Source organism: Myodes glareolus, chromosome 7 (assembly GCF_982192425.1).
Source record: "Myodes glareolus chromosome 7, mMyoGla1.1, whole genome shotgun sequence".
NCBI lineage: Eukaryota > Metazoa > Chordata > Mammalia > Rodentia > Cricetidae > Myodes > Myodes glareolus.
Genome location: NC_142032.1, coordinates 51,913,436 through 51,926,201, shown reverse-complemented (window position 1 = coordinate 51,926,201; position 12,766 = coordinate 51,913,436). Strand labels below are relative to the sequence as shown.

At 50.5% G+C, this 12,766-nt stretch overlaps 1 protein-coding gene across 1 annotated transcript; it reads right to left on the bottom strand.

Annotated features, from left to right (window-relative positions):
• Nucleotides 1–2,507: 2,507 nt before the first annotated feature.
• On the bottom strand, nucleotides 2,508–12,180 carry LOC125415892 (pepsin A-5). Its single transcript, XM_087907630.1, has 9 exons — nucleotides 12,040–12,180; nucleotides 10,686–10,845; nucleotides 9,059–9,176; nucleotides 8,843–8,961; nucleotides 7,440–7,639; nucleotides 5,892–6,008; nucleotides 3,479–3,623; nucleotides 3,287–3,385; nucleotides 2,508–2,697 (listed from the first exon to the last, which is right to left on the bottom strand). The coding sequence occupies exons 1-9, from the start codon at nucleotides 12,090–12,092 to the stop codon at nucleotides 2,545–2,547; spliced, it is 1,164 nt and encodes a 387-aa protein (XP_087763756.1). The 5' UTR covers nucleotides 12,093–12,180; the 3' UTR covers nucleotides 2,508–2,544.
• Nucleotides 12,181–12,766: the final 586 nt, after the last annotated feature.

Below are 12,766 nucleotides of genomic sequence, written 5' to 3'. Positions count from 1 at the left end.
GAGCTTGCTCCCTACTGTTTTCTGTGTTGCCCATACTCACCACTTTTACAGCAGCGGATGTGTTCTCATTTCTAATTCCTTGCTTTTAGAATCTGGGTTGGGGTGGGGGTGGGGGTCGGGGGGTGCTTCCAACATTTCCTATTATATGTAGATTCCTTGGGAAAATCATTACAGTCAAGAAATAATTTATAGCTGATAATTAAATGAATATATTTGCCACAGTGGGATTAATAGATCTAAAGGTAGGTGGTTTTGTGTTGCTAAGTAACCCCGGGAGTAGAAGGAATGGGTAAGACCCGCTGAGTGGTGCCTGCCTGAATGTTTGTGTGTAGTGCCCACTGTGGCCAGCAGGCATCAGTGCTCAGTTGATCCACATCGAGCTCTTTCTATGAGAAGCAATTCAATCCGGAAATATCTCAGCAAAGGCAAGGGCTCCTTTCTATTTGAGATCTTTATATTTTATGAAGTAATGTTAATTAGGGGATGATGGCTCACCCTGTAATTGCAGAACTTGGGAGGCTGAGGTTGGATGATCGTGATCAGGAGTTCAAGGCTTGCCCAGGCTTCATGAGATCCTGTCTCAAAAAACAAGGCTGGGCAAAGTGGCATATGCCTTTAATGCCATCCTTTAAGAGGCAGGAGCAGGTTATCTCCATGAGTTCTAGGCCAGCCTGGTGTACGTAGCTCCAGGAGATCCAGGATTATATGTAGAGAGATTCCTTCTCAACAACCACAACAACCCACAAAAACCAAGCAAACAAAATATCCCTCTCCCCAAACAACACCAAAAGTCAAACTAAGATATTTATTTTTTCCTCCATAACTTAGCATTGGCCGCTGAAGCAGGGAACTAAGAAAAATCTTCTCTAGAACCCGGTCATACGCTGGGCATCACTGGCCCGCTGGCCTCTGTCAGGTGTTGGTTTTAAATAGCGATAACTCATGACGCTATGTGGCAGGCTGTGTTCTGAAGGCTTTATACGATTACGTCATTATTTTCACATAAGCCTAGCAGATAACAACTCTTATTTCCTGTGAGGGACACTGCAGATGAGGATGGGGGCCGAGGACAGATGATCTCTGGGACCATCCTAGGGAGGCACAAGGGACAGGGTGGCCCTTTTGGGTTGTCCTTTCAGAACTTACAGCCATTGGACACACTGTGTGTGTGGCCTGAAAGCCCTTCTTCCTCAAATCTGGAAAATTCCTCAGTATCTTTCAGTGTTACCCCTCCTGGCTTCATTAGGTCTCTGCTGTGCCTGTCCCTTGATCTGTCTGTATGACTCAGAGGCAAGTGCCCAGTGAGGCCTCTATCCAGGGTACACCACAGGCCTGGCATGTCAGAGATGCCCAGTGCCCATGGACTTCTGATTGTTATTCTTCCTGCTCCATCTGCTCTCTGCCCCCTGGACTTGTGGGAAAATCATCTAAAAAGCAGACATACCCTATCTTATTTTAATTAATGTATATGTATATGTTGGTGTGCTGGGACCTGAATTCTGTTTCTCCCATAGAGCAGTAAGCTGAGCCGTCTCTCCCGTTCCTCTTTCACATTTTGTTTGGATACCCAGGCAGGCCTGGAATTCACTCTGTAGCCTAGTCATGCCTTGGACTTGTGGATCCTCCTGCCTTAGCCTCTCCAGGTGCTGAGATTACTGACGGAGAGGTGGGAAGACTTTGAAGAGTCAGCCCAAGCCCTCTTATCTGTCTATAACATCCTTTGCCACTTTTATCAGTGGCTACTCCTTTACAGCCCCGTGGTTCTAAAGAAAAACGCCAGTCACCTCAAGGTCACAGACAAGACCATCTGACCAAGCAGAGCCAATCTTTACATTTCTTTCCCCTGTGTGCAAGATATTTTGGTCCAGGATGGATACACCATTCCAGGTGGACCAGTCAGAGTCCTCCCTGCTACTCTGGGATTTTCTCCCCCATCTGTGTTCTTCCTTCTGATTGAAATCCCAGGGCTAGTAGCAGCAAAGTCCTTGACTTCCAAAGTATGAGAGAAAGAAACTGAAAGGCAAAGAGAATGAAAGGGGAGGAGAGGAGGGAGAGGGGGAGGGACCAGATGCTCTGACTGCCAGGCCTGTGACTGTTTCCTTCTGCGTCTTCCTAATATCATTCCTGAAGGCTTTCTCTTCATTGATGCCAGTCACTCTTGGCTTATCTTACCATGGACACTACACGGTAGAGTCTTGCTTCCCAGAGTCCTGGAGACTGAGGCAGGAGGAATGCTGAAAGTTTGAGATCTGCCTAAGCTACCGTAGTGAATTCTAGGCTAGCCTGAGCTACACAGTGAGACCCTGTCTCAAAAAACTAAACCAAAACTAACTCCAGAATACCTCATTGACCCCAAGAGAGCAATCATTAGCATCAGTGGCTTTGGGAGTACAATCTTTATTCTCACCCCAGAACAGGGCTTTACAGAGCTCCCAATAGCTGGGGTTGCCGCTCCTGGATGGGAAGGTCCCATGAACCTTCCTGTCTGTGGTGGGGGTGGGGGTGGGGGTGGTGCCTGGCCATCCTCTAAAGGAGGCCTAGCACTCACACAGCAGGAGCCAGACCAATCCTGTTATTTGCTCGGTCAAACACGGTGAAATACAGCCTTAGGAAAACATCCCCCAGCACCCACATCTCAGGGTCTGAAGAGTCATCTAGGCCTTCTTCGAAGTTGCTGGAGCAGATGTGTGAATGACCCTAAAAAAGAAAGGCACTATATGAACCCAGCAGCCAACTGCTCAGCCTCTTGCCTTTTTCTTTTTCTTTTCTTTTTTTTAGCCAGGGTGTCATGTTGCCCACTTTGGTTTCATACTCCCTATGTAGCTGAGGGTGACCTTGATTTCCTGATCTTTCTACCTCAGCCTCCCAACTGCTGAGATGACAGATGTGCATACCACGCCCACTTTATGCCGTGCTGGGGACAGACCTTGGGGCTTCCTGCATTCTAGGCAACAACTCTACCAACTGAGCTACACCAGCTTGGTGTCCTCCCTTCGTGGAGCTGTGTGGCTCTTCCTGGCTGCTGCTGGTGGCTCGCACAGCTGGGAGAAGAACCACTTGTAGCTCCCTTCCTACACTGCTATTTCATATTGGCCCAGCTGGTCCCTCTGCTGAGCAGGCCTTTCCCGCTCTCCGTTGGGCAGTCTCTGGATGGTGCACAACCATCCTTTTCAGCCACTGCTTCCTGGACTGGCACACTCTCCTCCATGCCCCTGACCTGCAGATCCATCTAACCCAGCTGCTATTTTCAGGATTTGAAGAATAGCCCCACTGCCAAACTCCTCACCTTCCGGATGTAGGCACTGGCTGGCACCGGGTAGGTAACACCATTGATGGTGAAGACAATATCAGGTAGGGTGTTGATGGTGTCACACTTGAGGACATACTGTCAAAGAGGGGAGGCTGGAGGTTAGCCCAGTCACTACCGACTGCATCAGTGTGTGGAGAACCCAGATGGCCCTCCCACGTGACCCTTTACCTCGCCATCACTAGAAGCCTTGGCACCAATGAGATTCTGGATGTTAAGGATCGCATTTCGGGGGCCAGTCAGCAAGGAAGTCCCTGTGTCCATAATACCTTGGCAGCCACCTTCACAGGCAATGACCTCCCCATTCATGGAGATGCTGAGAGGCAGGAGCCAAAAAAGTCACCAGGATTATCATACAGCCCACACTCCCCTTCCGTGACTCCAAAACAGCCCTTCAACTCTCCACACCCACCCTCCTGCTTGGTCACTTTACCTTTTTAAATTTGTTTATGGTTAGTTAGTTATTTAGAATAAAGGCCTTACCACGGTTTCTGAGCTTGTCTCCAATGTCCTAGCTTAGACAATCCCCCTGCTTCGGCCTCTCCAGTAGCTTGGACTACAGCTGGATGCCACCACATCTGACTTTCCTTTCAGTTACCTTGTCTGTTTTTTGTTTTTTGTTTTGTTTTGAGACAAAGTCTTATGTAGCCTAGGCTGGCCTCAAACTCACTTTGTAGTCTGAATGGCCTTATACTTCTGATTCTCCTGCCTCCACTTCCCAAGTGCTGGATTACAGATGTGCCCCATCACACATAGTTTATTTGATGCCGGGTTCAAACCCAGGGTTTCCCACATGCTGGGCACGCCGGCTATCAACTGAGCTCTATCCCCAGCACCATCCTCTTGGATGATGAATGCACTGAGTTGTTCCTTGTCTCAGGGCCTTTGCAATGCCCCCTTTGGCTGTCTAGTTCCTCATCATCTCCCAAGTTCCAGTCTAATTGTCACCTTTTCCAGCTGCAGATTCAACTCAGTTCCTCTCTTGGTCCCTTCCATCATCCCTTATGCATTTCTAACAAATAGTGAGTCGGTAGGCAGTGTTTGCAGGACTCCCCGCTTCATGTCCACTTGCTCTGCTGGATGGCACACAGTGCTCCCACAGGGATGCTCAGTATGTGTATGTATACATGATTAAATGAATGAACCGAGGAAAAAAGGAACAAGGAACACTTGTGCCCGACCAACTCCACAGCTTCGGAACGAAGGCAGGCCCCTGTGGGCATCAGACACTCCACAACAGGGAGAAGAGCCGCCATTTGCTCATAAGAAGCCATTTCTCCAGCAGGCTGCCTCTGCTGATGCTCCCATTCAGGCAGCATCCCAGGAAGCCCACACAGATGGCCAGGCTGCCCATGTCCCTGAAGGAGGCTTAAGCTACCATCTGGTGACTCTATGCAGTCTGCTCAGTTTTTATTTCCATGTGCCTAGGTGTGGCAGGTTCCCAGGTGCCCCGTTCTCTGTCCCGCCCCCTACCCTGCTGCTTGGCTGAGATGTCAAGGTTTCAGATGCAGAATGGAGACTTTTCTCTGCTCCTGTCTGTTCTCGGTGTGGTGATTTCACTGTGGGCCCAGGATTTCACCTACTTTGGATAAGAAGCCCCAAGTCCTGGGCAAACCAGGATGGTGGTCACTTATTGTGATTCTTTTCAGCACTGTAGGTCCATTCTGCGACTACCCCCCCAATCTCACTTTAGGACTTTGCATGTTCCACCTAGCCCACTCTGCGTGGGCCTTTTCCAGAGACTCCTGCCTGTTCAGGTCTGTAGATGCCCTGTCCTTTGGTTAGTGCTCTAGCCCCAGGCCTGACCTCCCTTCTCTGGCTGAGATTCTGAGAGACCTGGAGGGGTTACAGGTGTGTGGCTTTGATGGGTGGATCTGCTGGAGACTGGATGTCAGTGTGTGGCACTGTTTGCATGTTTCTGTGGTTGTACATGTTCAGGCTTCTGTGTTTGTATGATTGTCTTGTGACTTCATGTGTCAGCACAAAGTCAGTGCCTGACTTTGCATATGATTGTATGCATCATTGCAGGTGCAGTCATGCATGGGCATGGGCCTGTGTTACTCCATTTGTGTGTATGTGTGTTTACATGTTGGTGATAGTATTCAGGATCAGGAATCAGGTATGTCTATGTGTTTATGTGTGTGTGTGTGTGTGTGTATATGTTGGAGATATCATCCTGGAGCAGGAATCAGGTATGTGTGTGTGTGTATGTGTGTATGTGTGTGTGTGTGTGTGTATGTATGTATGTATACATGTTAGAGGGAGTATCCAGGAGCAGGAATCATATGTGTGTGGATTGTTTGTGTGTGTGCGTACACATGTTGGAGGTGGCATCCAAGAGCAGGAATCAGGTATATGTATGTGTATGTGTCTCTGTGTACATGTTGGAGGTAGCATCCAGGAGCAGGAATCAAGTGTGTGTGTGTGTGTGTGTGTGTGTGTGTGTGTGTGTGTGTGTGTGTGTACATGTTGGAGGTAGCATCCAGGAGCAGGAAACAAGTGTGTGTGTGTGTGTGTGTGTGTGTGTGTGTGTGTGTACATGTTGGAGGTAGCATCCAGGAGCAGGAATCAGGTAGGTGCTTACCTGTCCAGAGTTAACTGCCAGTAGCTGGGTTTGGACACAGGCACCCAGTGAAGGTCTCCACTGTAGTAGGAGGGGTCCACTCCACCCAGCATCAGCATGCTGCCCTTCTCATCCTTGCTGGAAGGAAGAGGATGGGGAAGGGCTTACTGTCTGGTACAGACTAGTGGGCAGAGTCTCTTAGACTTAACAGCACACCTGATCCTACCAGCATTGCTTTATGTTGCTGGTATACACACACACACACACACACACACACACACACACACACACACACACACACAGCCCTGCTCAACAGGCCTCTTGGGAGTTCCATGAATTCATGGACAGGGAAGTTAAGGCGAGGAGGGCCGAATACCTGCTTTAGGTCAGCTACAGAGCTCACGAGTAGCAAAACTGAGGTCTGAATGTGGATAACTGGCTACAGAACTGGACCCAGGACACCCTGTCATTCTGTGGAGCACTTGGGCCCCGCTGGAACCTTGAGCAACTTTATGGTTAAAACATAATTTGTCAGAGGTGTGTGACTTCTACCTGTCTAGACAGTCATTTTCCAGAACACGGAGGCCTGGGGCAGCTAGGAGTGTGCTTTCTGGCTCACACAGGGCTAGCTTCACCTCAGGGAGCCCCACCTCCACCTCAGGCCAGTTGGTTCTGTCTGATTTATTGTTGTCACAGACAGTTACTCCCCTGGCATCTTTTCCCTTTACTGCCTGCTTGTCTTCTGCTCCCCTTTATCTGTATCCCTACATGAGGTGCATACAGAGAGGCACTCGGTGCCTAGCAGCTGCCTAATGAGAAGTTGTTGAATGAATCATTGTGGAGCAGATTCAAATGTTCACAAGGGCCAGAGAAAGACTGAACTGCTTGCTTAATGCTAGAACTGCTTGGTCATGCCAGAGAGCTGAGATTCCTGCAGCTCAGGTTCCCAAAGATCCCAAAGCCATAGAATAGACACACAGACACACACCTGCCTCCCCTCTAACAGGTGGGATCGACTCCCACACTTGGTGGAGAAGAGACCCTGCCACCTGTGCTTTGCCTTCTCGGCTGCCCTCCTCTGGGTCCTTAGCCCATCAGGAACTTCGATGGAGCTGAAGCGCTGATGGCCTGACTGCTGTCATGGGGAAGAACCCTAAAGGCTGAGTTTGAGACCCGCTTCTCTCAGCACTAGGGCCATCCTGGGCAAAGCCCTTCTCGGAGCCTTAGTCTCCTCATCTCTGACTGAGAAGAGGGACTAACGGAGTTAGCAAGTTTTCTGTAGAGGGGCTAGCTGTTTGCAGTGGAGGCTGTGCACACTGGGAGACATCCACCTCTGCTGAATGACTCAGTGCCTTGCTGCTGCCCCAAAGCAGCCACAGGCAAGACGGAAATGGGCAATCCCATGAAACCTTGTTTACCGAAGCAGATTACGGGCCAGATTTGGAGTCCAGACCATAGCAGGCAGACACCTGGACTAGACTATGTCTAAGGAACCTTCAGGATCAGAGGGTCAACAACTTCTAGATTAGTTTCTAGCCTAGAAAAAGGGCCAATCTGGCACAGGCTCACCTGCTCAAGTAGAAGGCAAAGAGATTCTGGGGGATGAGGCCTTGCAGCCACAGGTTGTCAAAGACAGGCAGAATTCCCTGAAGGCTGAGGTCAGGGTAACCCAACCCCAGGATACCATCGAAGGCCGCATATTCCATGAAAGTGCCAGGCTCCTCCAGGCTCAGGCCAAATGCCTGGGCCACCACCATGAGGTCCCCAATCTGTGAGAGAAGAGGGTGTCTTTACATAAAGCTCTGAAACCGGGGCTATGGTGTGGCTGGGCTTTGGTGGGAGTGGCTGGGGAGATGGTCTGACCCACAGTGTGTAACTGAGTTCTGACCATGCCATGGGCCACTTGAATGTGAATCCCAGGCAGGGGTGGACTGGCAGGTCCTCTCTGGTGCGGTGGGGTATCACCAACCTCCATACCCCGATGCCATCTGATTTTGTACTCTTACCCAAATGGGGAAGCTGAGATTTTGAAGATGAACGGAGAGCAAGGCATTTTCAGGGAACTGCCCATGGTGATCGTCTCTGCACCCTTAGGAGGCAGGTGTTTAGCTGAGTGTAGTTTTGTTTTTAAGACTGAGTCTCACTATATGTCCCTAGCTGTCCTAGAACTTGCTGTGTACACCAGACTGGCTATGAGTTCACAGAGCTCTGCCTGCCTCTGCCTTCTGGAGTGCTGGGATTAAAGGCCTGTGCCATGCCTGAGTAAGCCACCAGGGTTCTTAGGAATATTTGGACTGTGAAAAACGTGTGTGTGTGAGTGTGTGCGCATGCATGTGTGCGTACATATGAACACTCAGGGATCTTGTTAATTCTCAGGTCCTTCAAGGCCTCCCAGGCTAAGAGCCTTTTGGTGGAACATGGCTCGCCTGAATCTGTGCTCTGCTTTTCCTGTCTGGGAGCTCAAGGCCCCTTCCTTGAATGTCCCCAGAGGCCCAGACCACAGGGCTGTCCCCTGAGAGCACTTCTCACTTGCCTGTTTATTCACACCCCAGCTCTTTGGCTTTCCAGCTGTGTGACCTTGGGCAGGCACTTGCTCTCTCTGCTCACTCAACTGGAGAATGAAGCCCTAGCAATGCCTGCCTTGGACTTGTTGAGCAAATTAATGGAGTTATTTTGAAGAATGTGCCCAGGCTATTGTCTGGAACAATGTGGGTCACGCAAGTGACTTATTTTTTATATACTTCTTTTCCTCGGCTACTGGCAGAACCAACTTGTGTTCTCCTTTGGGGAAGGAGCTGCAAATCTGAGCCTGGGACATCTGTAGCTGGAAGAACTCACAGTTAGGGGAAGGTTACTGGGGAGGGGAGCCCCACAAGGTGGGTGGCCAGCTGGAGCAGAAAGGCACTCCCAGATGACGCTGCCAGCAGTGTGCACACCCAGAACCCTGTGGTAGCCCCCGGTTCCCGGGTTACCTTGACAGTATCATAGGCAAGAAATCCTGACATCTCTCCTGAACCGTAGGCGACATTCACAGGTCGGCCTGAGACCAGGAAAGTGGAAGACCGCAGAGGGTTGAAGACCTTGTGGTTAGCTGTAGGACACAGGCAGGAGGCGACCGACCCTCAGGTGTGCTGGAATAGGAGGGGTGATGGAAGGCTGAGCAGGGCAGGGCAGGGCAGAATGCTCACCGCAGGCTGGGCTGGAGCAATAGATGGATGGTACCCATAGGTAGGCAGAACCAGTATCCAAGACGACCTTGAACTCCTGAGGAGGCGTGCCGATGCTGATGATACCAACATAGACCAGCTGCAGGAGAGGAGGGCCATGGCCAGGGCTGGTCTGGCTGCCTTGTTTGTTCCCTGGCTTCTGGGGTGCCTGCCTCCATGGTGAAGCCTCTGCTCACACCAGGGCTTCCTTTTAGGAACACTCCATTCTCTCTCAAAGGTTTTAAATTCTTTCTACCTGTCAGGAGCCAGCTTAAATGCTTCCTCCAGGCTGCCCTCCTGGGTCACTCCAGGCCCCAGTGCTCTTTGCTTTCTCCAAAGTCAAAATAGTCACTACCAAGACCACTCAGCCAGTCCTTTCATTGGGCATTTGTTTACACTCCCTTGCCTTTCCCTCTCTCCCTCCTTTCTTTATGATAGGTCTTCCTATGTAGCTCGGGCTGGTCTCAAACTTTTGATTCTCCTGCCTCAGCTTTTGCTGGGATTGTAGGCACATACCGCCATGCCCAGCTGACATTTATTCTTTACCCATTTCTCTGGCTAGGCTGTAAGTACTGGAAACGGAAACGAAGCTTAGTCAGGTGTGGTGGCGCACACACCTTTAATCCCAGCACTCAGGAGGCAGAGACAGGTGGAGCTCTGTGAGTTCGAGGCCAGCCTGGTCTACATAGCAAGTTCCAGGTCAGCTGGAGTTACACAGTAAGACCTGTCCTAAAACAAAAACAAAAACAACAAAACAAAAAACAACCTGAAGCAATTAGGCTTCGCTTCTTAGAAATGACAGCCTCGTGCTAGGTGACCTAGGTGACCAGTGTCCAGCCCATCTCAGAGCTCACAAACTAGTCACTGGTTGAGATCTGAGTCTGCAGGGGTGGAACTCCTCTACCTGAGATACCAAACTTGATTTGCAATTGTATTTGCTGACATTGGGTTAGATACAGCTCGCCCTTGCTTCGGGCCCAGGGATGTGTGTGAATAAGCACAAAAGTCCAGTTGTTCAATAACTTGTCATCAACGTAGAACAGAATGTCCGTGTGGTAATCACTGGTCATTGCTAGGTGCAGTCAGCCAGCGCAGCCTCAGATGGGGTAGGAATGTGGTCTCCTTGGCGTACGGGATGGGGAGCAAAGGGGGTGGGGCACAGGTCCCTGTTCCTCACCCATGAGTTTTTTCTTCCATGTGTGAGTGTATGGTGTATGGGCGTGTGTAGGTGCAAACAGAGGCCAGAGGAGGATGTCAGGTGTCCTGCTCTGTCTCTCTGCACATTATTCTTTTGAGACAGGATCTCTCACTGACTATGGAACTAGGCTGGCAGGCTACAACCCCAGTTATTCTTTCTGCTCCGCCAGTGCCAGCGCCATCTGCATCTAGCTACATCTAGCTTGTGTTTTACGTGGGTGCTAAGGATTTGAACTGAAGTCCTCACACTTGAGCAGCAGGTGCCCTTAACTGTGGAGCCATCCCAGTCCTGACTTCCCACTCTTTCTGGCTTTAGGAACCCTAGCCCTAATGCAGTATTCCCCAGAGGGGCCACAGTGCTGGGCAGTAGCCCTAGGGGGCACTCGGGAGCCCCAACTCCGGCAACACTTACATCTAGGTAGTTCCTCATGGGCTCATAAGTTACTGCTGGGTTCCTGCGCTGCTCAAGGAGCGCGTGGGCGCGGCTCCGAGGGTACTTCTCCAGGTAATCCTTCAGCATGTCACTTTCCCGCAGGTTTTCTCGCATGGACTTAATCTTCAGCAGAGGGATTCTTTAAATGAGCATTGGGAAGGAAACTAAGTTGTGGGGGGTCAGGGGACACACACACACACAGAAACAGAGAGAGAGAGAGAGAGAGAGAGAGAGAGAGAGAGAGAGAGAGAGAGAGGCAGAGGCACCATGGGGCGCCGAAGCAACACGCAATGGCAGCTGCGCGGTGGGTTTTCCAAAGACCATGACTGGATCAGGCCCGCACAACCCAATGGGAAGCGCATGGCAGAGTGTCTGTTTCCAGTCCTGGTCTGATGTTCTGAGCTTTAGCTTCCCTTTCTGTAAAGAAGATGGGACGTAACTCTCCTCACGCTGACCGCTGATGGGGCTGGAGTGATGGATAGGGGGCACCTGGCATCTGGTAGGTCCTAACAGTGACACCTGTTGCTGTCACTCTTTCCCGAAGCAGCCTGAGAAGACGGATGGAAGATCTGGGCATGTGATACCCGGTTTCCTTTCCTTGTGACTTGGCTTTGGTCACCATGCTGGTTACGGTCAAAGCTAGGCCTAGGAAGTAACCCCCTTTTTGTTTTTCGTGTCTTTTCTTCCTGAGACAGGCTCTTCTGTATCAAACCTGATATATAACTGAGGATGACTTTAAATTTCTGATCATTCATCTCCACGTCCCAGAAGCTGAGACTACAGGCAGGCACCACCGTACACGGGAGGAAGTAGTCCTCTGTAGCCATCTCGGTTCAATGAGAAGTGAGGGATGAGAGGAAAACATGAAATGCAAGGGAGCTAAAGCAGGGGCTCGGTTAGGAAAATGACGAGGCCTGAGAAACAAGAACCCAAAGACAGAGAAAGAGAGGTCTGTGGACAGAGACACTCAGAGGTGGGAAGACTCAGGGAAGATCTGTAGACACAGCCATGCATGTTGAGAGAGATCTAGAAGACGATGGAGAAGACACACCCCTACAGTCGCACAAGTTGCACAGTGAAAGATTCCGGGGAGTGGCATCCATAGAGCCCACAACGTGACTGGTACCTTTGGAATTGGGTATCCTGAAGACTTGCCTCAAGACTTCTGGGCCCTTCCCATGCTCTTGACAAACTATCACTGATGAATGGACACCTGAACTTTATGAAGGCCAGGGAGGATTTTATTTCCTTCTCCAGCCCGGGATGGGCAGGAGACCAAGAGGGTTGAGAGGGAGCCCAGGGGGACAGCTGCTAGCATTCACCCTATACTTACTTGACCAAGCACTCTGAGAGGGCCACAAGCCAGAGGACCCCAAGCCACTTCATGATCCCTTCCCAGGTTCAAGGCGCTTGGAAGAAGCACGTTCTGGGCCTGAAGCTGTGTGAACCGCTTGTTAAATAGGCCTGGCCTGCTCGAAGCTCTAATCAGCCCCGGAGGGCCACTAATGGGGCTTGATAAGAAACGCAAACTTCCCCAAAGCATCTTTACCCTAGTAGGGGCTGAAAATTCTCAGAATCCAGGGCGTTTAGAGGCTGAGAATGTAGCACCAAGCCACCCGACTTCACTCTTGCTATCTTGGTGATAAAGACACTGTGAGTCAAGTGGCAAAGTAAATGCCAGGTGCCGTGTCTGCCCTTCAGGTCCCACGCAGTCCCCAGCTGGCCATGAGGTGTGTACCGCTGTCTCTACGGTCCTCATTAGAGAGCAGGTTGCTGAGAGGAGTAGAAGGCCAAGTCTGACAGCCCGAGCTGGGTATCCAGGACCCACATGGTGGGAAGATAGAACTGACTTCCACAAGCTCTTCTTTGACCTCCGTACACCACTGTGGTGGCACTCAGATGCCCACCCACCCACCCGCAGAAAATACGAAACTGTAACATTAAAAAAATGTAAAATGTATTCATGATAAATGAAAGACTTTTAAAAAGTTTAATTTTCTCCAAAACCAAAGAAGGACAGGCAAAGCAGTCCTTGACTTCATGGAGCTTACAGTCTGGAG

Coding starts and splice junctions, on each gene's coding strand:
- LOC125415892 (XM_087907630.1), bottom strand. CDS start 12,092: ATGAAGTGGCTTGGGGTCCTCTGGCTTGTGGCCCTCTCAGAGTGCTTG. Junction 10,846..12,039: donor CTCTCAGAGTGCTTGGTCAA/GTAAGTATAGGG, acceptor GCTCATTTAAAG/AATCCCTCTGCTGAAGATTA. Junction 3,624..5,891: donor TGGCAGTTAACTCTGGACAG/GTAAGCACCTAC, acceptor CCTGCCTCTCAG/CATCTCCATGAATGGGGAGG.